Genomic DNA, 26853 nt, shown 5'->3' with positions numbered 1-26853 from the left:
AGGTCAGTAACCAAAGGTCACAGATTTAAAATAATTGGCATAAGAACTAGAGGGGAAATGAGGAGGAATTTTTTCACACAGAGGGTTGTTAAGATCAGGATCGCACTACCTGAAAGGGTGGAAGAAGCGCATTCCATCGGAACTTTCAAAAGGCAATTGGACATATACTTGAAGAGGACTAATTTGCAGGGTTGTGGGTAAAAAGCTGGGGTGTGGGACTAAATTGGATAGCTCTTTCAAAGATCCCGCAGAGGCACGACGGGCCAAATGGCCTCCTTCTGTGCTGTAAGATTCTATGATTCTATGAGTGGAAAGTCCTGGCTTGCGACCTCTAATTCTGTGGTCACAGGGTATGTTAGATTGCATCCTTAAAACCTACACCCTCTACGCCTTGCAGCATTTCCCCCCCCCCTCCTCCACCTCAACAAAATCTTTTCTCAAGTAAAAACAAGTTCAGTTGTGTGAGCACCTCCTCATAACCCACATCACTCTTCTCTGAATCCACTCCAAAGCTCTTTTAAAAATACCCTGATGAGTAGTCTGATAAGATGTGAATGGTTGGTAGAATGGGCTGTCAGGGCTTATTTGTGAAGTAACAAATGGGCCTTTTTTGGTAGGGGTTTGCATTAGCTACTTTTTCCCTACAGCTGAGGCACATCATTACCAAGCATCTGATTCAGTACATTTCTCTGTTTTAAATTGCACTTTGGTGTCAGCCAAGCACTTAATGGATGCCACCTCAGTGCAGCAATAAAGCAGCAATATGTACTGCCACTGGGTGGAGTTCCCTGCTGTCAGTGTGTACCCTGAGCATCAGTTCCATTGCCTCCTTGAGGTCGTATTATTATTTGGCCCAATAATCAACCATTCCAATTCTCACTTACACACCAACAGCATCTTCAAATGTGAAGTTTTAGTGAAATCAGGAAGCACTTTTTCACACAAAGGGTCATGGAAGTCAGGAACTCGCTCCTCCTAAAGGCCATGGATGCTGGGTCAACTGAAATTTTCAAGACTGAGATTGATAGATTTTTATTAGATAAGAATATCAAGGAGCTGAGACGGGTAAATGGGGTTGACATACAGGTCAACTGTGATCGAATTGAATGGCGGAACAGGCTCGAGGGGCTGAATGGCCTACTTCTGTTTCTATGTCCTTATGTTTCCTACCTCCTCATTCATTTTAGCAACCGATGAGAAAAATAATTGATTACATCTGATTGTAAGCATGGTGCAGCCTTTATCAGCTTTGTAGTTGACATTGAATTGACATTGAATCAGCTGGTTGTTGATAAAACACGATATCCATTGGGCAAATTTCAGAAAGCCCAGTGCAAAATTCTTGTTCTGAGAACATGACAGATCTCTAGTAATGTCTCAGGAGAGAGCTGCTGGTAAACCTTTTCATGATGAGGAGTGGGAGGCAATCTGAAAGCTAATCCACACAGTCTCATCCTGTCATAGCATGAAAGAAACCCATAAGGAATCACTCTGCAAAACATTTGACTGCAGTACAAATCCACCAGATGCCCAGAACTGTTAGAGAATACATGCCACAATCCATTTCCACTTAACAACTTCTCAAATTTGTTGTGAAAAAATATTGCACTGTTTAATAAGAGATGTGCTGCCATAAGTCAAGGCTTTTCTTTCCTCAGCAAATATTTTAGCAAAAGCGTATGCTTTCCAAATTAAAAGAAAAAGATCCTTTGAAAACATAGAACCGTGAACCCTCATGGGGCAAAAATAAAAGCACTTCAGTTTTAAAAACGTTCTTTTTAAAGGTGCTAGGTCATTACTTTGAGGAGCTTTTTGAGTTGCTGAATTACCCAGCTGCTGTTTAAAGTTGTCATCACATAGCCCCGGGAACGGGCTGAGCTGCAGTACAGTCAATTTCCCAAGGTTCAGCCTTTTGCCCAATTTTTACATCAATTAGTTCAAATTCAGATTGTTTTCCAACTGATTCTGATGTACAATCAGTGACATAATGGCACTTTCAATGATGTCATCCATTACATTAGTGAATGGAAACCTGTAAAACTTTCTTTCGGCAGAAAGAGGAAAAAAGGCCATTTTGCCAATTGAAGCACATCCTTCTAATAGCCCAACTACATTTGGACCATCTCCAATGTTTTGATTAGCCTTCCAGGAAGATTATTCTCTTTAAAATTTAAATTAAGAAACATAATAAAAATAATTTTTCAAAGTGGTGTACATTGACACATGTATGGTATCATGGATTAGTGAGTTGCTGTTGATTCCTCAGTCCAACTCACTGATCCATGATGCCATACATGTTGTGTTAATGTACTCCAACTATTAAAATTAATTTTATTAATTTCCTACATTACAACAGTAACTACACTTCAAAAGTATGTCATTGGCTGTAAAACGCTTTGGGACAAAGCCTTTCCACCATCTACAAGGCACAAGTCAGGAGTGTGATGGAATACTCTCCACTTGCCTGGATGAGTGCAGCTCCAACAACACTCAAGAAGCTCGACACCATCCAGGACAAAGCAGCCCGCTTGATTGGCATCCCATCCACCACCCTAAACATTCACTCCCTTCACCACCGGCGCACCATGGCTGCAGTGTGTACCATCCACAGGATGCACTGCAGCAACTCGCCAAGGCTTCTTGGACAGCACCTCCCAAACCCGCGACCTCTACCACCTAGAAGGACAAGAGCAGCAGGTACATGGGAACAACAACACCTGAACATTCCCCTCCAAGTCACACACCATCCCGACTTGGAAATATATTGCCGTTCCTTCATCGTCGCTGGGTCAAAATCCTGGAACTCCCTTCCTAACAGCATTGTGGGAGAACCTTCACCACACGGACTGCAGCAGTTCAAGAAGGCGGCTCATCGCCACCTTCTCAAGGGCAATTAGGGATGGGCAATAAATGCCGGCCTCGCCAGCGACGCCCACATCCCATGAACGAATAAAAAAAAATCCTGAGGTTGTGAAACACACTATGTATAAACTAACTAACTAACTTTCTTTCTTTTCCCAATTAAACCATTGATATTGTATTTCTTCACTGTAGCATACACTATTGTCAGACATGTAAAATACCAATCAAGTGCATATCATACTTAATCTGCGTATTCAGGCAATAAATCAATACATCATGAAGACGTTCTCTTTATTCAGGGAAATTATACAAACTGGTCACTAAAACATTCTCTGACGGAACATTACTATTACACTCTCTAAATTGTACACAGGACATTCTCTGTTACATGTGTCTTGAAGACAGCCTTTATAAAAAGTCTATTGTATATTAATGAATACATGGAGCATTCTAGCCATGCAGAAGGAGTCTTAATCTCAAAGGCAGATTATAGTACATCTGGTATACCAAGTGTAAATTTACTCCAGGTCCACCCATCTGCCTTAGTCACCTTGACAACTAAACTTTTGTGGAATTAGATTTTTTTTTGTAATTTTTCTGCATAACAGTCTTTGTGGCATATTGGCTGATGCATGTGATTCCAGAATTGCCTGAAATACTCTTCATAGAAAAATGTTAGCCATTGGACAAGTTAAGATTGTAGAAGATGCAATGATGCCATGAGAAATATATTTCTCTTTTTCTTTTACATAACCTTACTTTTGGTCATGTTTAACAGCTGTTAATCAAAATGGCAGATGGCTCATAATTTTATCGCAGCTGATTTCATGTCACATGAATTTGAAAAGTTACCAATCACAATCAAAATTTTCAACATCTTTATCAGATCTCCTATTAGTCTTCTCTGTTCTAGTGAAAATAACCCTAGTTTCTCTAGTCTCTCTTCATAACTAAAGCCTCTGATCTCTAGTATCATCTGAAAGAAAGAAAGACTTACATTTATATAGCGCCTTTCACGACCTCAGAACGTTGTAAAAGCACTTTACAGCCAATGAAGTGTAGTCACTGTTGTAATGTAGGAAACGCGGCAGCCAATCTGCACGTAGCAAAGTCTCACAAACAGCAAGGAGATAACAGAAAATCTGTTTTTCAGTGATGGTGGTTGAGGGATAAATATCAGCCAGGGTACAGGGGAGAAATCCACTGCTCTTCATCGAAATAGTGCCAGAAGATCTTTTACGTCCACCTGAGAAGGAAGACGGGGCCTCTGTTTCACGTCTCATCCAAAAGATGCTGCAGTGAAGTGTTGGCCTGGATTATGTGCTCAAGCCTCTGGAGTGGGATTTGAACCCATGACCTTCTAGCGAGAGTGCTACCACTGAGCCACGACTGATACCATGTGATAATGCTCATTTTGCTCTTCGCAATAGCAAACAGGTTGCTACAAAGACTAAAATGTAGTTAATCTAGCTGTGTGTTGAGGAAAATTAAAATAGTTTCAAATTGCTGCACAAAAACATTGGAAAGCCTGGTTAAACATCTATAATCTTCAGGTCCTGCTGTACTACTCATTTACAAAACAAGATGAAATGTTTGACTTGAGGGGTAGTCCACATACGTTGGTAGGAGACATGCTGCTTACCATGATAGTGAAATGCTAGGCCCCTGAAGTGGACATTAAGGGCATGATTTTAGCTTGGAGCCAGGAACCCAGTGCGTGTGCAGATATTCGTATAGAGAACTTGGAAGTTCCCTACAATTTTCCCTACAATTCCCCACAAAACAAGAGCCAGATTGACAGGCTGGATGTCTGTCAGAAGAAAAGGAGCCACAAATTGAAGAGGGAAGAGAGAAAGAGATTGTGGACCGCAGAAGAAATCGGAGGTGGTGGGGACATGGACGACATTGGGCGGGCCTTGGAGAAGATTGTGGGGGGGGGTGATCCACCATCGGCGGGGGTCCACCATTGTTGGGGGGGGGGGGGTTGGTGTGGTGTGGGGTTTGGCCATCGCTGGGGTCCGATCACTCCAGATGAGCTTGTTGGGCCTGGATGAAGCACTCCTCCGGGCCCACAGGCAGTGTAATAAAGACACTCACCTCATGGATCTGGCCCTTCTCGCCTGCTTTTACCTGGCGTGAATCAGAAGCGATGGGAAACCCTAACAGGTAAAGTTAAATTTGTTTGACATTTCTGATACACAAAAAAGTAAGTGCCTCAACTATCGCAGTGAGGTGGTTCACTGCCCCCTTAAATATCAGCCCGCCGGCTTTAAGTGAGGACGGGACTTCCGGGTTTCTGTTGCGCGCGGAAGTCGGCGCATTGGAGCCTGGATTCGGACCCGCTCCAAAAACGTATTTTTACTGCCCACCCACCCCTAACCCACCTGTTCTTGTGGGTTAAAATTACCCTCTGAGAATCAACCATCATATTGTGGGATTGGAATCAGTTGGGGTTTATAACATTCCAGAAGCTTTTCATGGCTATTTTTTGGTACTAGACCACAAATTTATTGAATTTAATTTCACAATTTTCCATGATGGGATTTGAACTCACAACCTTTGGGATGCTAGTCTAACATGATAACCATTCCCATCATTACCAGATGACAATGTCCCTTTAAATCCCTGTCAAAATAGCATTTGGAGATTAATGTCATGTGCCTTCATATTTATTTTCAGTATCATTGCAAACCCAAAGACATTTCAGCAAAAGCTTAGTGAACAGTAACATTGCAGGATACTGCAAACATCAGCAGGCAAACTGCATTCACAGATAAAATGCTGCAAAAACTAAAAGCTATTAAATGAAGCCGCTAGTTCCTGGCTTCCAAGTACTTTAGTAGGATGCATGCAGGTAGTGTAGAGGGGCAAATGATCGATCAAGGTGTCCTTCCCTTCTGAATTGAGGACTATTCCATCGAGATGACATGGCAATTGCTTTTAAATTAAATCTGCTGCTTTCAGCAGGTTTTTGAAAGGCTGTATTAAAGATTAGATTGCTCTGGTAAGCTCAGCTGGAAGTTATGTGAAATTTCTATTATCAAGTAAGGTGAAAATGGTTAGACTGGTGCTCTTTTGCCGTACTTACCTGACTGATGGGCGTGAAGTACAAGGAACTGGTGCTGCTCAGGTTATACTCACTGACGTTTTGTGCTTTGGTTTATTCTGATAATTAGGGGGCGATTTTAACCCTACCCACCTGGCGGAACCCAAGCGGAGCGAAGTGGGGCAGTTCAAATCACCCAGGTGATTTACCTGCCCTGGATCTGCGATCTCTACACTCCTCCAATTCCTCTTACGCATCCCCAATTTCCATCGCTCCACCATTAGCGGTCGTGTCTTCAGCTGCCTAGGCACTAAGTTCCGGAATTCCCTCCCTAAACCTCTCCGCCTCTCCACCTCTCTCTCCTCCTCTAAGACTCTTCTTAAAACCTACATCTTTGACCAAGATTTTGGTCACCCATCCTAATACCTCCTTATATGGCTTGGTGTCAAATTTTGTCTGATAACGCTCCTGTGAAGCAGCCTGGGTTGTTTTACTACGTTAAAGGCTCTATTTAAATGTAGGTTGTTGTTGTTGGAGCCACCGGGAGATGTTGGCCATGGGAAGCAAGCAGAAAACAGCAAAACAAAGGCCATTCAGCAGCAATAGAGCAGGATCCAGAGCAGGATGGGAACCAGCAAGAGTGGATCAGAGCTAGTTCACCATAGAGAGAAACATTCACAGCACAGGAGCAGAAAGCTGAGCACGCAGCAGCAGGCCAAAGACTAGAATAGAGGCAAGCCAGCAGAGAATACAGACTCCGTAGAAAGCAGCAGCAAAGATGGGAGGTCACTATAAAGCCCAGAGGCCAGCAGAGAAATGGACATCGGCCCAGGAGAAAGTCCATTTCTGTCCATGATCAGCAGCAGGGTATAACTGAGAAGCCAGCAGTGCACTGAAGTACAGTCCTGAAGCTCAGTAGCTAACAGCAGCAAGCAGTGGGGTGGCCATTATAGACCAGAAGAGATTACCTTAAAGCTTGAAGTGACCGAGCAGCAGAACAGATTCATGGAAGCCTAGTCTTATAGTGTAGTCCAGCAAAGCAGCGTAGCCCTGGTGGCAGAGGAATCCAGGAGTCCGAGAAATCAAACTTGAGCAGAGTTCCAGCCGTTGAAAAGAGCACAGTAAAAACACGGAACAAGTAGGGTGGAGGTATGGGCAATGTGCTCTGTAGAGGAGCTTTAACTTATAGCTTCAACTTGTAGTTTGGGCAAAACTGTAACCACTACCTCGGCACAATTGCATTTACACAACAACACTAGCATCACTGAAAAGCAGACTGAATATAAATGCAGAATCAGGCCTGATCTGACTCTGGAGAGAAGCAGAGTGTGACTCCAGGAAGGAGTAGTCTTCCACTGTTTCTGTTTAACTGCATGGAGTGCAACTCTAGTGCATTGTCAAATTGGGTCTAAAATGTGCTTAGGGATCTCTTTGATCTTCTGGACTCTTGCTAAATCTATTTGCAGCTGATTTGAATGTTTACAGAGTTTGGAAACTGCTGCTCGCACTCGCAAATGTTGGGAGAGGAGCTCTGCACATATACGGAATCACAGAGCTCTCCACAGGACAGGAGAATGGCTGTTCCAGCCAGACAGGAGCCAAGCAGTGTAAACAGGGTGCTGCCTGGCTGGAACCCATTCTGCAGCTACCTGTCTGAGACCCGTTAACAGTATAAATGTAGCATCAAATTACATTGCTATGGCATTAATTCTGTATTGAATTCAGGGTTGTCTTCCCAATGTGAAAGTGCAAATTTTGGGTTAACTGTGTTAGTTGGCTCAGTGGTAGTGCTCTTGCTTCTGAGTCAGAAGGTTGTGGTTTCAAGCACCAACCCCCACCGCCCCCCATCTGCAGCATTTGAGCACATAATCAAGGCTGAGAATTAAGTGCAGTACTGAAGGAGTGCTGTATTATTGGAGGTGCCGTCTTTTGAATGAGACATTAAATCGAGGCTATGCTTGGCTGTTAAGGTGGGTGCAAAGAATTCTACTTGCATTTATATAGATTTTGTAGTGCCTTATCACTTCTCAAAGGTTGTAACTATACTAAACACAAGATGTGGCAGCCAATTTGCACATAGGATGATCCCATGCACATCAAGATCCCACAACAGCAATTGGATAAATGACCCATTAATCTGTTTTCGATGGTGATGGATGCGAGAGGAAGACTGGCTACAATGCCAGGAAAATTGCCTGCTCTTCTTCCAATAGTGCTATGGGATCTTTTCAACCACCTGAAGTAGCAGATTGGACATAGGAATAAACAGAAGGACAGCACCTCAAACACCACAGCACTTTCTCAGTACTGCACTCGAGTGTCAACCTAGATTATATGCTCAAGCCCTGAAGTGGGACTTGAATCTTCCACCTTCTAACTCCCCGACAAGAGTTTTGCATCTTGAAGTAGTACTAGATGTCTCAACAGATCAGGTGGTTCTTTATCATACAACCTTGGCAAAGCCTCCTTGGCAGCTTTCTTCAGGCCCATCCTTTTGCACATTTGGAGCGAGATCCTTTGAGAGTTGATGACAACACTTACCCTGCCAGCTATCTGCTGCCAGGCTTGTTGCACCTGCCTCTTTTGTGAAATGTGTCCTTCTTTACCAGAGGACAGCCTGTCCTTTGCCTCAGTTCCTGCAACGTGAGTTCCAGTGCAGCATCACTAAATCTGTTGGGTCATGGACGAGAAGCTCCCATTGCCCATGAATTTCCCAACAAAAGCCCCTTCCCTTCTGCTGCCGACAAGAAGACTGAATCAGCTGAAGCTCTTTAAATAAGTACTCAATGTGGAACTGCTCAATGCTCTACTAGGCAGCCCACTGTGCAGGTGGGTGTTCGCACTGAACATTCAAAATATGAAAAATGCAAAATATTGTGAGTTAATGGCTATGTGATTATAGTCACTGGAAACATTAACACAGCCCATCTGCTTCCATTTTGCTTGCAGCACAATTTATAACTATTGCACTATAACATAGTTGGACTTTCTTAATAAAATCCTGCATGTGAGGCTTTTAAAGATGTTTAAGGCTCATGGAATTCATGGCAAAAAACCTATCTGGATTGAATCTATTCCCATACATATTGATGAGGGGAGGGACAGGCTTGTCTCAGACTCTGGTTAGTAAGTGTTGCCTATTGGGATTATGAATCCACTTTCCTTGCATGATGACTATTGATCATTCACTAACAGCAGTTATCAGTCAATAAGAAGCTGTTATCAGCAAAGATAATGAAATACTAGGACATATTCTCAAGGGCACTGACCTATAAATCACAAGAAGCTATTACCACCTTGTATAGATCATTGATGAAGCCGCATTTAAAATACTGTGTGCAGTTTTGGGAACTCTACCTTCTAAAAGACATTGATGTATTGCATAGAGCACAGAAGAGTGACAAGGATGATCCCAGAACTTAGGGCTCCGAGTTGGGAAGAAAGGGCCTGACATTCCAGTCCAGGCCACGGTGGAACACCAGCCGACCTCTGGATTGGGAGCCGGAAAATGGGGCAGAACTTGGTGCTGCCGGGATTCCGTCCCTTTTTGTCTGGGTTGCCATTTTCCAGTAAGGGGGGGGGCAGTTGGCGGAACTTCCTCCCACTCCCAATGGTTAAGAGGACATGACTGGGGAGTTCCCAGGCTACTCCAGCCATGCTGCCCTTAAAAGGCCTCGCACCAGCTGAGAAAGGATGTGAGCCCCTTTGAGGGAATCGATTACCTTCTGATTTGAGGCAAAATTGCTCCTTTTGAAGCTGAAGAATAACGCAACTAGTTTTTTTCTTGACTCAGTAGGACCAGTGGGCTACTCTGCCTTACAGGAGTGGATTAGGGCAGTCACCACTGGAGTACTTTTGCAGGCGCTGGCGACCTGTCTTGACCACGTAAATGACCCTGTCCGGCAATTTGGGATGGGGGTTGGCAGCTGAGTGGATGGGGGTTTCTCTGCGCCACTCTTCCACTGGTGGGGCAGCCCCTGCGGAATTTCCAGGCTAGATACTTTACACAGCTGATAATGTTTCCATTGGAGAAAAGAATATTGGGGGAGGGATCAGCCTACAGTTCTTCAAAAGCTGAGACACAGAAATGATGTAGATATTAAAGGGCCAGTCACCAGAGGACACTGATTTAAGATAATTGGCAAAGAACCAGAGGGGAGATGAGGAGTCATTTTTTTACGTAGTGAGTTGTTATGATCTGGAATGCACTGCCTGAAAGGCTGGTGGGAACAGATTCAATAGTAACTTTCAAAAGGGAATTGCATAAATACTTGAAGGGGAAAAATTGCAGGGCTATGGGGAAACGGCAGGGGAGTGGGACGAATTGGATAGCTCTTTCAAAGAGCCAGCACAGACACAATGGGCCGAATGGCCTCCTTCTGTGATTCTATGATTCTATGTAAGAAAGCAGTTTGACTTAGACTGTGACACGGTCACAAACTACAGCAATCACCCCTTCATAGACATATCACACCCTGTTGAAATTTGCAATGCTTTTTACATAAAGGCCATGTTATTCCCCAATATCAATTGGAAAAAATTATTCTGGTTTCTTATTTGCCAGCATTCAATTGGTAGCCATAAGGAAGTGGATGCCTCTAAGAGGCAAGGCAATGCTTTTTAATTCCTATCCATCAATTTTAAAATTACTTTATCAAAATGATATATACACACGTTTTGTGAAGTCACTAAGTTTGGATTGCATGTGTTTGTAGGAGAGTGTATTGGTACAATGGGTTTGTAGGAGAGTGTATTGGTACAATGGGTTTGTTAGCATGGTGGTGCATCAGCTGAGACGAATGTGCCTTTGGTAGTTGAGATTTTTCATTTGGGCTTGCTTCCTAGGTTTAGATGGGCAGAGGTGGAGATAAGGAATTGTGCCAACATTAACTTGCGGTCCTTTTCATTTGAATCTCCATCCTTCCCTGGTTCCAGACAGGGGGTGGCTGTTGACAACATTTTTAACCTTCTGCTAATGCAAATATATTCCTGGGTTCAGCAATGCAGGCCATGAATACATCCTCATTTATGACAACATTAGAGAGCTGGTGTTTGTGATGGGGGGAATGGGGTGGGAGAAAAAGAGGAAAAGGCTGATCAGGTGAAGAACAGACTACCCTGTTTATACCGTTCTCTTGTCTTTCGCCCCTAAGCAATGGATCATGACAATAATAATGCAGTGGTTACAAAATGAACATACTTCAAAGTGGCACAGTGGTGCAACATGTTGAAGCACCAAAGGGCGGCAGTGCACGGATCTGTGCCCCAAATTCTGTATTCCTGATCTCAGTCATTCCTTGAGAAGGCTCCAAGTACTTCACCATGAGGTAGAACGTCAGAGACAGCACAACTCGTGTGCATTGAGTAGCCTTTAATTTTGGATCGGCACTGGCAGAGACTTTGGAGGAGGTTCCCCACCTATCTATTGGATAGGGGTGGTGTGTGGTGCAGGGTCACACAAGAAAAAAGAGGGAAAACAACACTATAAAAACAGGAAGATTCACCATTAAGTAAAAGGAGGCTATCATGTTTCAATGACTTGAAAAAGTGCTTACTAGTGCTTGTGAAGTGAAAATGCTAATTAGTTTGCTTAAAATCTCAAACTGGGTTGTGCTACACTAGTAGCAAAAGCACCCCTATATTTATTATTCTATACTGGACATGAGATGCAGTGAATGTAGTCATGGCATTGTGCTGTAAAGATTTTACAAAGACGTACCTCCAGTCTCTTTGTTCTCAGCATCAGCTGTTATTGAAGATACAAGAGACTCCAAATCCTGGTCCAGTGATATAACTCTCTTCCTAGTTATGCAGGTGTCTTCTCTTCTGGCCGATGTGTAAACCCCTTCCTTTTCCCCTCGCTCTGTGCTACAATTTTCCTCATCAAGTTCATCACCAGAATCTGCACTTTTTATACTGAGACGTCTGATACGGGAAACCGAATCTACTTCTTTCATTCTGGCCAAGCGCTCCAGAGCTGTTCGGCTTGGGGACGATGCAAGTTTACCTTGCAAGGCTTCAATCATCTCTGAAGTGTTTCGACCTTTCCTCTCTATACCTGGGACAGAGGCATTTTTTCTTTCTGTGCTAAAACAGCAATTATTGTCAGCCCAATTATAAAACTCCTTGAAAGGTCCATGAAAGATTTCGTTTATGATGGCCCTTTTTCCCAGCTGCAATTCTTTGTTGCTTTCAGTAGGATGTTTCGATAATTTATTCTGTAGCACATTACTTCCATTTGGGATCCAAGTGCCTATTCCGTAGAGTGGGCTGTGTTTCCATTCTGATTGTTTGTTGACGGCCAAAGGTTTTTCTTTTACATGCCCCGGTAGCTCTTCTGAAGAGTTTTTCCTGTTTGCTATGAAATGATCACAGGTAATGCCCAACTCCTCTTCAGCAGAAGAGTTTGTCTCATTTTCTCCTGTGTCCTGATGCAGCATTTTCGTCCCTGGAGAAATCAAGGCTTCGACTGCTACATCTATTCCTAAAATCCTGGCAGCTCTTTCTTCTAATGATTCGTTTTTGGAAATTCCTTCTGCCATTTGCTGTTCAAAGAGGTCATTCAGGTTATCAACGTTTGGTTTTGTGCTTTTATGACACCTTAGAGAGCTCAGGTCAGTTTCAGAATAGCCCTGATCCTTGTCAAGTTGAGATAACATTTTTCCAATACTGCCATCACACTCAGTTTCTAGAGTTGGCACAGTTTTTTTACCCAGTGCCATAGTTCTGACTAATGTTTCTTCATTATTTGTGCTTTCTGTCTTTGTTTCACTTAAATGATACATAGGCTTTCTAACTCCATTGATGTTTATGCATTTCCTTTTGCTTTTGGTGTCTTCCACATTCTTTTCATTGTTTAATTTAGTGAATTGTGCATTTTTTGTTGTGAATACATTTATAATTGTGCTGCTTTTGGTATCAGTTGTTCTTTTGTTGCTAGGTTTATGGACTAGATTGCTTGACTGGCTGCTTTGTTTGTTATTGCCAGTAGATATTTTAGACAAGTTCTGTACCTCAGGGATAATATTCGTGTAATCTGGGCAACTTTTATTACTGCCGCTGTCCAACTTTTCTTTGGCCTTGGTCATTTTGGCGAATGATTTTTCAGGCACACACAGCTCAGGTTTCTGACAAGACATCATTTGACTGTTTGAAAAATCTTTGTCTGAGTTTATCGATTGGATTGCAGTAAGCTCACCATCTTCATTTTCCTTGTGCAATGCCTGGATGTTACGATCCTCTTGTTCCTGAATCTCTTTGTTGAAACTTTCCAATTCACTGATTGCGTCCCAAGGACGACGGTTTACGGGCTTCAGGAGGAACTGACCAAAACCTACCGTCTCTTTGCCATTGTTGGATGAAATCTGTGGACACACTCTGCTCTCTTCCACACGCACTTCTGCACTTACGTCCCTGCCTTTCTCACGTGGGCTCTTTGAAGCCCCATTGAGCTGACTTTGGTGTGAGTTAATGTGACTGACCTGATACTGTGTAGAAGCTGTCCTCGAGAAAGCGCTGTTGGTAGATGGATACAAGCTTGTTTGACCATTTATTGAACAGTTACTTAGCTTACGTTTCTGGACACTGATCGCTGTAATGTCTGCACTTCTTTTATCCCCTTTCATTAATACAATGGACTCAGGTTCTGAGTAGTTCTGGCTTTGTATCTGGTTGCCTGTTGCAACCTTTTTTATGGCACCAGAGAATGATCGAGTAGTACGGGGACCTTTAATGAAACTCGTTTGTGTTTCTTGATCTCTGTACTGGTCACCTGGCCAAGAGCCGGAGGCTCTTAATTCTCTGTGTTGGTTAAAATTATAGCCAACTGCATGTCTATTGTTAACTTCATTCCAGGGCTGTGGTCTCTTCAATCCATTTTCTGACATCATATTTCCCGTCAATGCTTGTAACTCCAAGTCAGAGGAAGACATGCTTAAAAAACTTTGCTCTGTTAAGTTTCCAGTGCTGTCATTCATAACCCTTTCAACGTTTCCAGTTCTCATGTCGTTATTAAGTACATCTTCATTTGATCCGCCTTCAAATGTTTTGACTGGCACAGAAACTAGACAAAATATTGTTTCTGTCATTCTTCTTTTTGGGCGTTTCTTTTCTTGCACCTCAAAACACTGGGAATCCGGTTCCCACTTTTTTACCTGGGTTATAGTTTCAAAAGTGCCTTGATTTACATGCTGTTCTGCTTTAGAATTGGCATTTGAATGTGGAAAGCCTGCTGGATGGTTTGTCGTTGAAAGAACCCTTGAACTGTACTTTAATGAGGAATCACACTGGTTTTCGACATATGGTTTACAACAATGGTCAGACTTAGTACCGTTCTCGCCCTCTGGCTTGGATGCTACCAACCATCTGTTGCTAGTTGTAGGATCAACTATAGGCCTCACGCCTGCCTGAGTGGAGTAAGATGGCCCTGATGGAACAGAAAAGGCACTGCGACGGTCAGATGGTCCAAATGTCTTGTTTCCATCTGTAACATGGTCCTGTGCATTCCATTGTTCATACTTATTATCTGCTTCACCGTATTGCTTTTCAGACTGCACTAAAGTAATATGTCTAATTCGAGGATCATTAAACGGTATGTACTTGACAAAAGCCTTTTGGTCATCTGTGTATCCATTATGCGATGAACTACAGCTTTCCCTTTTGTGAGGTACATCTTTACCTACATGATCATTTTCATTCTTAGCTTGCAGCAAATGATGCTTTAAGCCATTATCATCAGGCATCTGTTTTTGATGAGCATGATTGCTCTCCTGATTTTCTAAACACCAGTGAGCCTGATCGATAAGAGTCTCTGTCGCTGGGTAGGGTTGACATGTGTTGTTGCAAGTAGGCACTTTATCAAAACATTTCTGACTAGCTTTCAGTTGAGGTGGTGCTTTGTAAGATGGGGGAGGCACATAGACAGGAGGCTCCAAGCTACTGCTAGCAAGAGCTTGGGGGCAGAAATTATGGCCAGCACTTGCTTCACTGTCCTTGGCAAAATAACTTTCTTGCCCATCATTTTCTCCATGTACATGGAGACTAGGTATCATTTCTGAACTTCTTCTAATTTGCTGATACAGTTCATAGGAGGGAGGTTTCAGTGGTCTACTGAACTTAGCTTTTGGCAACTGTGCAAACTGAGCACTCTGCCTGAAGTTTTCTGTCCATTTTGAACTTGTTTTAGGATTACAATAAGAGCTGCTATCTTGCAACACAAGATGATCTTGCAAACATTGATTTTCCAATCTATTTCTGTCAAAACCAGACATATCTACATAATGCAGACCTGTCTGAAATTCCTTACCATTGCTTTCTGGTATATCTCTGGGCAATGACTGAGACTTTCCCTTTTTTATATGTTGCATTCCTTCGCTTTTAAATACTTCATCACCAACCTTGTGGGGGAATACGCCATGTCTCAACTTGTTTCCATCACCATCAGACAACTGTCTTCCTAAAGAAGATTTCCATTCCTCTGTACCCAAGCTTTGGCACTTACGATCCACTGGAGTTCTCCACTTGTCTTCACACATCTCTCTCACTGTCACACTCTGACCTTCTGCCATCCAACCCTTTTGCTCATTTATTCTACTTACTTCTGTTTTATGCTGCGTCTTCTTCAGCTGTGCATCTTGTGAACTTTTTCCTCGTTGTTCAGCTTTTGGAATGTTTTGAGTTTTTGTCACATTATTTCCTTTGTAGTCTGAGTCTCCTCGGTTTGTGTAGTCCAGTAAAACACTGAAGTCTTGTCCTCTTCGTCTCCAGTAGGTGACATCCTTACCAGATTTGGGCCTGGATGAACAAAGTAATGGAGGACCACTGTTTAACCTGTAACAAATATAAAAGCATAGTGTGTGGTTAAGGCACTTGAGAAAATTGAATTCACTTTTAGAACTTTAATGCCAACTTCATTATTAAACCCTTGTCATTTGCTGATAGATGATTTATGCAATAAACTTAGGAACAATAGACTTTATAAGGAAATAAGCGGCTTCTGTACACTGCATAAACACTACGGCTACAGGCAGCAGTATTTAATAATGTACAAGAGCTATATTATGTCAAATACTATACACCTTTGTCCTTAAACTACAGGTTACTTTTTAGCGTATATTATTTCCATTTTATGTTTTAACAAAGGGAAAGGGTTTCATAATTGTTCACTACCCAAAGAAAGATTAACATGAAGTGAAGGAAGATGTAAAAGCTGCACAAACACAAAAGGTGATGAATGCAAATTTAACATTTACAATGGACACATTTAAATTCATAGCCCGAATAGGTTTGGTGGGTTGACTATAAGCAGTGGACATTTCAGTTGGATCTAATCACCAGACAGTTGCTCCAGGCAGTAAGGGTTCCTCATCACTGACAAACACGGAGCAGGGAGAACCTTGATGTGCAATATGCTGGTGGTTCTGCAGCAACAGACCATAATACTCCTAGATATCTAGAGTGTTCACTATCGTGAGAGAAGAAAATAATGCAAAAAAAGTAAAACTATAATTTTGTGGGGAGTCAGCTGTAAGAGGCAGCAGCAAATCCAGGAAATCACTCACACCTCTTTTGGAAGAATGGGCCTTGACGGATTACAGAAAGCCCCTAGGCCGAGGATCGAGGATTCTTGTGATAGGGCGGAGTACAAAATGCTCACTTACAAATAAGAGTGACCTTCTACTGACTTCTCAGACAGGGAGCTTGACTCAATGTAGTCAGATGGAGTAATTAATTTTCCTCCAAAGCATCTCAATCCAGACAAGTGACAATAGCAACCCTGCCTGGTACCACAGGGCTACAAGTCAATATTATGCAGCATACAGATAGGAGTCAACTAGTTGTACCAGATTGAAGTTCAACAGGTTCTCCAGCAACACTGAAGGGGTTGTGTGACTACATATAAAGAACTCTGACTAAGGGCTCTGCTCATACCATCTGAATGTTGATTATATTTTCATTCAAAGCAGAGCCTGATGAAACAGGCCTGAGCATGCATAATGTTAAGAAGATATGCCCAACATAAGGCTTTGCTGACAGTAAAACCGTAAAAACATGTTTAAGAAATTCCCAGGGAGTCCAATTGATCATCTGGGAACTTTGTAAAGTGTGCTTTACGATAGTTGCAGTTATCCCGTGGGAGTAAATCTCTTCTGTACACTTTACATGGCATTGACATTATTCCTAAAGTAAAGAGCCCAAAAGTGGACACAACGGAGTGTAAGTTTGTTAGTGCCCCAATCCGGGCGTGATTTCAGCACGCAGTGACAGCGTGCCAGAATTTAGTTTGCTTCTCGGGCCTCATTATCATAATTTGGCGAGCTACCGGTGCCTATCAGCTTGATCCAGCTCGCCTGTCTGGACCTAAATAATTTAAGCCAGCACCAATACCCACAGCTGGAGAGATTGGGGGCGAATGTGGGGGGAATGAAAGCAGGCCGGCAGTGGCCCACAGTTGTTTTGTGGAGCCAGGAGGAGCACTCCTGCTCCTTCCAACGCCACAAAAAACAAAATTTCGGAAGATTCGACACCTTTTCTGAATGGTCTCCTGCGGTCCCTTTAAGGACCGCTGGTCAGGCAACTCGAGGCCGAGAAATACTAAATGGAGCTTGTACATTGCAAGCTCTGACTAATCCTACCGCATTGAGGAGTCCGGGTCTGAAATGGACACAGGAGCTTGATTTCAATATTGAAATGAGGCCTGCGGACACCGAAAAATTATTACATGTTTCAATAAACTATTTTTGTTTACATCATGGCATCTGAACCTCATATGAAAGGAGGCAGTGCTATGGTAAGTATGGAGATGGGTCTCACAATCAAAGTCTGCCCTGGAATAGAAGCAGTAGGATCCCTTTTAACACTGCAGTAGATATCACTGACAAAGTGAATCGAACCACTCTCCAGCTCTTTGTGTGTCCCAGAATCTTGTACTAGGAAGAATTGTGTATGCTGAGAATAAAAAAAATTGACTAATGAATAGCACGAATGACAACCCCAGACAAATCCTGTGAATTTCTACATTAATTACCTGTAGCACAGTTTCCTTAGTGAGCAGCATAACTTTGCATAACAAGTCTCCGAAGCAATGAGAGTGCTGATTTCAGAGAGGATTTGAGTGATTGTCCAACTAACTAATAATTACATAGAATTACATAGAATGTACAGCACAGAAACAGGCCATTCGGCCAAACAGGTCAATGCCGGTGTTTATGCTTCATAGAAGCCTCCCCCCCGCCCTACTTGATCTAACCCTATCAGCACTTCATTCTATTCCTTTCTCCCTCATGTGTTTATCTAGCTTCCCCTTATGAATCTATGCTAGTCGTCTCAACTACTCCTTGTGGTAGTGAGTTCCACATTCTAACCACGCTCTAGGGTAAAGAAGCTTCTCCTGAATTTCGTATTGGATTTATTACTGACTATCTTATATTTATGGCCCCTAGTTCTGGTCTCCCCCGCAAGTGGAAACATCTCCTTCATATCTACCCTAGAAAACCCTTTCATAATCTTAAAGACTTCTAGCAGGTCACCCCTCAGTCTTCTCTTTTCAAGGGAAAAGAGCCCCAGTCTGCTCAATCTTTCCTGATAGGTATAACCTCTCAGTTCTGGTATCATTCTAGTAAATCTTTTTTGCACCTTCTCCAGTGCCTCTATATCATTTTTATAATATGGAGACCAGAACTGCTCACAGTACTCCAAGTATGGTCTAACCAAGGTTCTCTGCTTTTCAATTCTATCCCTCTAGAAATGAACCCCAGTACTTGGTTTGTTTCTTTTCATGGCCTTATTAACCTGCGTCGCTACTTTTAGTGATTTGTGTATCTGTACCCCCAGGTACCTCTGCTCCTCTACCCCATTTAGACTCTTATAATCCAAGCAGTATGTGGCCCCCTCATTCTTACTACCAAAATGTAATACCTCACACTTCTCTACATTAAAATTCATTTGCCAATTACATGCCCATTCTGTAAGTCTATTAACGTCTTCCTATATTTTGTCACAATCCTCCTCAGTATTAACTGTACCCTCCAATTTGGTGTCGTCTGCAAATTTTGAAATTGAATTTCTGATTCCTGAGTCCAAATCGTTTATGTAAATGGTGAACAACAATGGTCCCAGCACCGATCCCTGTGGAACACCACTTCCCACTGTTTGCCAGTCTGAGTGACTACTCTTAACCGCTACTCTCTGTTTTCTGTTTTGTAGGACTCTGGAACAGTTCCTGCAGATTGGAGGGTGGCAAATGTAATCCCACTATTTAAAAATGGAGGGAGAGAAAAAACAGGGAATTACAGACCAGTTAGCCTAACATCAGTAGTGGAGAAAATGCTAGAGTCTATTATAAAAGATGTGATAACAGAACGCTTGGAGGGCATTAACGGGATTGGACAAAGTCAGCATGGGTTTATGAAAGGGAAATCATGCTTAATAAATCTACTGGAGTTTTTTGAGGATGTAACTAGTAGAATAGATAGGGGAAAACCAGTGGATGTGGTGTATTTGGATTTTCAGAAGGCTTTTGATAAGGTCCCACACAAGAGGTTAGTGTGCAAAATTAAAGCACATGGGATTGGGGGGAATATACTGGCATGGATTAAGAATTGGTTGACAGACAGGAAACAGAGAGTAGGAATAAACGGGTCTTTTTCCGGGTGGCAGGCTGTAACTAGTGGGGTACCGCAGGGATCAGTGCTTGGGCCCCAGCTATTCACACTATATATCAATGATTTGGATGAGGAAACTAAATGTTACATTTCCAAGTTTGCAGACGACATAAAGCTGGGGTGGAATGTGAGCTGTGAGGAGGATGCAAAGAGGCTCCAACGTGATTTAGACAAGTTGGGTGAGTGGGCAAGAACATGGCAGATGCAGTATAACGTAGATAAATGTAAGGTTATCCACTTTGGTAGTAAAAACAGAAAGGCAGATTATTATCTGAATGGTGATAGATTGGGAAAAGGGGAGGTGCAACGAGACCTGGGTGTCCTTGTACACCAGTCGCTGAAAGCGAGCATTCAGGTACAGCAAACAGTTAGGAAGGCGAATGGTGTGTTGGCCTTCATTGCAAGAGGATTTGAGTAGAGGAGCAGGGATGTTTTACTGCAGTTACACAGGGCCTTGGTGAGACCACATCTGGAGTATTGTGTGCAGTTTTGGTCTCCTTATCTGAGGAAGGATGTCCTTGCCATGGAGGGAGTGCAACGAAGGTTTACCAGACTGATTCCTGGGATGGCAGAACTGACGTATGAGGAGAGATTGGGTCGACTAGGCCTATATTCACTAGAGTTTAGAAGAATGAGAGGTGATCTCATTGAAACATATAAAATTCTAACAGGACTAGGCAGACTAGATGCAGGGAGGATGTTTCTGATGGCTGGGGAGTCCAGAACCAGGGGTCACAGTCTCAGGATACGTGATATGCCATTTAGAACCAAGATGAGGAGAAATTTCTTCACTGAGAGGGTGGTGAACCTGTGGAATTCTCTACCACAGAAGGCAGTGGAGGCCAAGTCATTAGATGTATTCAAGAAGGAGATAGATATATTTCCTAATGCTAAAGGGATATGGGGAAAAAGCGGGAATAGGGTACTGAGTTAGACGATCGGCCAAGATAATTTTGAATGGCGGAGCAGGCCCGAAGGGCCGAATGGCCTACTCTTGCTCCTATTTTCTATGTTTCTATGTTTCTATGTAGCCAGCTTGCTAGCCATTCTGCTACTTGTCCCCTGACTCCACGTGCTCTGACCTTAGTCATATGAATCTACTAGACAGTATCTTATCGAAGGCCTTTAGAAAATCCAAATATATTACATCTACCACATTATCGTTGTCTACCCTTTCTGTTACTTCTTCAAAGAATTCAATAAGGTTGGTCAAACATAAACTTCCCTTTTGAAATCCATGTTCACTATTCTTTATTATATTTTCGGTTTCTAGTTGTTTTTCTATTATATCTTTGAGTAAGGATTCCATTATCTTTCCTACCACTCATGTTAAGCTAACTGGTCTATAGTTCCCTGGACTTGTTCTATCTCTCTTTTTAAATGTAGGAATCACATTAGCTGTCCTCCAGTCCTGTGGCACTTTCCCCTTTACTAATGTATTTTTATATATATGTAATATTGCCTCTGTTATCCCTTCCCTAACCTCTTTTAATATGAATGGATGCAATCCATCCGGACCAGGGGTTTTATCCTCTTCAAGTTTGATTAGTTTATCAATTGCCTCCCCCCTTTTTATCTTAAATGTCTTTATATCTTTTTTGATTTCTTCTTCTAATGTCATGCCCGCCATATTAGTCTCCCTTGTAAATACTAAGACAAAGTAATTATTTAATATTTCTGACATTTCGTTGTCGTTATCTATGAGTTTATCATATGTATTCCTTAGTGGCCCTATCCCTAGCCTGATTTTTCTTCTGTTATTTATGTGCCTGTAGAATAATTTACTATTTCTTTTTATGTTCCTTGATAATTTAATTTTGTAGTTTCTCTTTGACTTCCTAATTGTTCTTTTTAAACTTCTTTCCTAACCTTTTCATATTCCCTTTTGTCATCCTCTCCTTTGTTGTCTATCTACTTAGTGTGGGCCTTTTTCTTCAGTTTCAATTTTGCCCTTATTTCTTTATTCATCCATGGTGTATCATTACTGGCTAGTTTGTTCTTGCTTCTTAGTGGGATATATTTCTTCTGGATTCTATTGACCACTGTTTCCCATTGCTGTTCTAGTTCTTTATTTATCAGTAAAATTTTCCAGTTTATTTTCCCTCGATCCATTCTCATCCCCTGAAAATCAGCTTTTTTTCCAATTTATTATTTGGTCTTTGTCTTACCAATGTCCTTCTCAATCTTTATCTTAAACCTTATTATGTTGTGATCGCTATTGCCTAGATATTCCCCAAGCCTACTTCTTTTATCTGTTCTAGTTCATTTCCCAGTACTAGATCCAGCAGTATTTCCTCTCTTGTTGGGCTTTTTACATACTGGGTAAGAAACAAGTCCTACACACATTGTAAAAACTCCATTCACTGTACCCTTTTACCTACCACTTCTTGCCAGTTTATTCAGGGATAGTTAAAATCTCCCATGATTATTATTCTATGTCCTTTACTCATTTCACATATTTGCTTATATATTTCTTCCTCTACCTCCTTTCCACTATTATGAGGTCTGTAGTATACCCTTATTAGCGTGATCGATTCCTTCTTATATTTTATTTCAATCCATGTGGATTCTGTTTCTATCCTTAAGTCAGGAAAGGAATTGCCCATGGTATTTTTAAGACATGCATAAAGCAGATTCTGAATAAATTAGAATGAAGAGAAACTGCGCAATCATTAATTATTTAAACATTTTCATTTCTAGCAAAAGCAACATTGAAAGTCAAAGATTCCCTATAGATTTGCTGTGAAAACTGTAATGAGTAAGGGCTATCCCCAAGAAGTTTTTCAGCAGAATAGGAAGGATATTTCCCAGTACTAATAACAGCATTCAATGCTAAGTTGTACTCTTTATATATTTTATGCTTGGTGTAATCTCATACACACACGTTATGTTACACTAAACTGTTCAAAACTATTCCATATCACTGAACATCAATAGAATCATAGAATCATAGAAAGGTTACAGCACGGAAGGAGGCCATTCAGCCCATCGAGTCTGTCCTGGCTCCATGCAAGAGCAATCCAGCTAGTCCCACTCCCCCACCCTATCCCCGTAGCCCTGCAATTTTTTTCCTTTAAAGTACTTACCCAATTCCCTTTTGAAAGCCATGATTGAATCTGCCTCCACCACCCCCTCAGGCAGTGCATTCCAGATCCTAACCACTCGCTGTGTAAAAAAGTTTTTCCTCATGTCACCTTTGGTTCTTTTGCCAATCACCTTAAAACTATGTCCTCTGGTTCTTGACCCTTCCACCAATGGGAACAGTTTCTCTCTATCTACTCTGTCTAGACCCTTCATGATTTTGAATACCTCCATCAAATCTCCTTTCTACCTTCTCTGTTCCAAGGAGAACAACCCCAGCTTCTCCAGTCTGTCCACATAACTAAAGTCCCTCATCCCTGGAATCATTCTAGTAAATCTCTTCTGCACCCTCTCTAAGGCCTTCACATCTTTCCTAAAGTGCGGTGCCCGGAACTGGACACAATACTCCAGCTGTGGCCGAACCAGTGTTTTATAAAGATTCATCATGACTTCCTTGCTTTTGTACTCTATGCCTCTATTTATAAAGCCCAGGATTCCGTATGCTTTTTTAACCACTTTCTCAACCTGCCCTGCCATCTTCAATGATTTGTGTACATAGACCCCCAGATCTCTCTGTTCCTCTTTTAGAATTGTGCAATCTGCTGTCATTCACATTCACTCGCACAATATGCAACTCCACTATCTCCCGTCCTTTTCATTATTATTTTAAATAATGTAGCAACATAAAAACAGCCATACGCTATCAACTTTGGCACTACTGAGCACACACTGTACTTAACCTTTTCGAAGTGTCAGGGAGTGGAGCTCGTCTTACTCTCCAACCTCACTGGTTCCAAATCCATTCCCCAGGAGGAGAGGACCGTGTTCTGTGACACCAAAGACTATCCTGCAAATCTCTTAAAATAATTTCTTACCTCAAGCAAATCATGTGCTTGGACTGTAACTAGAGCAAGGCAGAGTCTGGAAAAAAAATAAAAAGGAGCCTGGTCCTATTTATAAGAGAACTCAACCCTATTAAAACAAATCGCAGTAAGTCTGCTCGCAGACGCAGCCCCTAAGTCACGCGCTGTTGTATTGTGGAGAAATCCAGCTCGCAACCTTGCACCTGGGAAGTTCCATTCCCTCCCCCTGTTCCAGCGTACCTTCTGGGTGGGATTTTATCGCTGTGGGCAGACTGCTATGTGGTTAAGCTGTGTTATATAACTTTCCACAGAATTTTGGCTCAGAAATCAGACAGACATTAAAAAAAAATCTGGAGCAAGTTTTATTCATAAGTAAAATTAATGGCTACAATAACAACACCACAATTGCTGTACTTACACATTAAATGACTCTTCCTTTTGCCAGGTTTCTTTTAGACATTATCTAAATGCTTCGCTCCTTTTTCTCTCCAAGTGACTTTTCAAATTCCAGGGTCTTTCTGGCACTATCACTTTCTTTGTGCTTCTCTGATCCACTGAATCCTTGCTGTAATTCCCTGGTCCTAAGTTATAACATTACTTTTATGTTGACAGGAACTCTCAGGCTCTGAACAAATGATCGCTGCTAAAGGGAAAACCCACTGCAACACAATGTCAGGGTGGTCTGCACAGACACAAATGGAAGAATAGTTTAGATGTGGAAGGTAAACAATGAGTGGATGGAACACAGCGCATCAGGCAGTGGCCACTCTTGCAATATATTAGACTGGCCAATCCCTTGTAAGGGAAGCTTTGCTCTTCAGTTGTTCTAATGCGATACAGGAGACATTAGTTTCCTCAGTACCTGGCCAGTAACAGAATATCTGATTAAAGGCGCGGTATTTGGCAAACAAAAACACGTTGGCTAACAGCTTCCACTTGGGCACTTTTCCAACACAGGTACTGTGCACGCCGTACAAGAATAGGGGGAGAGGAAGGTGAAAAGCTGCTTTCTCCGTACCCTTTAGTTAATCTGTCCCAGAAAGGAAAAACTAGAAAGGGGCAAAGTGCCAAAAAAAAACTTGCTTTGTAAATGAGATAAAAAGATCCTGGAACAACAAATCTTTTACATAGAATTACATAGAATGTACAGCACAGAAACAGGCCGTTCGGCCCAACAGGTCCATGCAGGTGTTTATGCTCCACACACCTCCTCCCTCCCTACTTCATCTAACCTATCAGTATATACTTCTATTCCTTTCTCCTTCATGTGTTTATCTAGCTTCCCCCTAAATGCATCTATGCTAGTCGCCTCAACTACTCCTTGTGGTAGTGAGTTCCACGTTCTAACCACTGCCTGGTTAAAGAAGTTTCTTCTGAATTCCCTACTGGATTTATTAGTGATTATCATATTTATTGCCCCTAGTTCTGGTCTCCCTGCAGGTACGAACATACGAACAATGATGGACAGGAAAAGACCCTCTGGTCCATCCAGTCTGTCCCACACAATCATGATACCCTGTGTATCACAATATATACACGTCCCACCCCATGCCATGTGATCTCCAGGGCGAGGTGAAAAACCAGACAAACTCCTGCTAATCTAGTGGCTCTCCTCTGCACCCTTTCCAAAGCCTCAATATCACCCACCATGTGAGGAGACCAAAAGTGGATACAATATTCCAAATAAGGCCTGACCAAGGTCTTGTACAAGGACAAAATAGTCTGCTTTGTCTTATAGTCAATTGTCCTATAAATGCCCCCAACACACCTACTCACTCTAGCTATTGCTTCATGGCATTGCTCATGAACTTTTAGAGACCTATGTGCTAGAATGCCCAGATCTCTTTCTTTCTCCGGCTGCTTTAGTGCTTTTCTCTGAAGGTTGTATGTATGTTGAGCATTTATCCAGCCCGCATGTAAAACACTGCACTTCTCCAAATTAAACATCATTTGCCAGTCATGAACCCAGTCCCCCAACACATCAAGATTTGCCTGAAGCAGTTGAGCATCGTCAAAAGTCCTGACACTTGCACAGATCTTGGCATCATCTGCAAATGTACAGATCGTACCCCTATGTCCTTCCAGCCAGTTTTCAATCCACTCAATATGTTACCACTAATACCAGAGGCTTCAATCTTGTAGAGAAGCCTCTTGTGTGGTACCTTGTCGAAAGCTTTTTGGACGTCTAAGTAGACCATCTTGGTGACTTCTTCAAAAAAATCAAATTTGTTAGACATGACCTTTTTTTGAAGCCATGTTGGGTGTCCCCAGTATGTCCCTCTCTAGTCAAGTAATCATATATTACATCCCTAATGATTCCTTCAAGCATCTTTCCTATTACTGATGTCAAACTAATGGACCTATAGTCACTCGGGTCAGTCTTGTCTCTTTTTTAAAGATGGGGACTAAATTAGCCTCCTTCCAGTCTATGGGAATTGTCCCAGAGTGCAGTGAGTTATTAAAAATACAAGGGGCTACACGGCACATGTCCCATCTCCCTGAGGTGGAAACATCTTCTCTACGTCTACCCTATCAAACCCTTTCATAATCTTAAAGACCTCTAGCAGGTCACTCCTCAGTCTTCTCTTTTCTAGAGAAAAGAGCCCCAGCCTGCTCAATCTTTCCTGTCAGTTCTGGTATCATCCTAGTAAAATCTTACTAACAAATTGTTACAAAGCACTAACTGGGGAACTGGAAGAAGGGGGAAGGATGTTCTCTGTAAAAATTATATGAGTATCTTTTAGAAAATACCTTTGATTTTATGTTGTTTTGAGCCCCCATGAAGATTCACAGTTTGAGTCTCTACTTCACTCCTTTATTGCTCCGATGATGGTCTGGGTGCATCTCAGAGCAGCACAATTCAGACTAATGAGGCTGAGCAGGCTGGGGCTCCTTTCGCTAGAAAACAGAAGACTGAGGGGTGACCTAATAGAGGTCTTTAAAATTATGAAGGGCTTGATAGGATAGTTGTAGAAGATGCTGTTTCCACTTGTGGGGGAGTCCAAAACTAGGGGCCATAAATATAAGATAGTCACTAATAAATCCAATAGGGAATTCAGAAGAAATTTCTTTACCCAGAAAATGGATAGAATGTGGAACTCGCTACCACAAGGAATAGTTGAGGCGAATAGCATTGATGCATTTAAGAGGAAGCTAGATAAACACATGAGAGAGAAAGGAATAGAAGGATATGTTGACCTAATGAGATGAAGTAAATAGAGACAGAGGAGGCTCGTGTGGAGCCATTAACACAGGCTGAATGGCCTGTTCCTGTGCTGTAAAATTCAATGTCATTCTATGTAATGGAAGTTGCAATTTAGACCAACCGAGAAGCAGTTCC

At 42.2% G+C, this 26853-nt stretch overlaps 1 protein-coding gene across 2 annotated transcripts in view; it reads right to left on the bottom strand.

The window, feature by feature from the left end:
• Positions 1-26853, bottom strand: part of jcada (junctional cadherin 5 associated a) — a 168045-nt gene that overhangs the window by 21472 nt on the left and 119720 nt on the right. For both annotated transcript variants that reach the window (XM_068007284.1, XM_068007292.1), the window contains exon 4: positions 11628-15736. In XM_068007284.1, the coding sequence (XP_067863385.1) occupies positions 11628-15736 (4109 nt within the window). The remainder of the gene's footprint in view (positions 1-11627; positions 15737-26853) is intronic.

The sequence above is a fragment of the Heptranchias perlo genome, chromosome 2, assembly GCF_035084215.1.
Source record: "Heptranchias perlo isolate sHepPer1 chromosome 2, sHepPer1.hap1, whole genome shotgun sequence".
NCBI classification, from domain to species: domain Eukaryota; kingdom Metazoa; phylum Chordata; class Chondrichthyes; order Hexanchiformes; family Hexanchidae; genus Heptranchias; species Heptranchias perlo.
The sequence above is the reverse complement of the archived record's forward strand: the minus strand, read 5'-3'. Positions and strand labels throughout refer to the sequence as shown.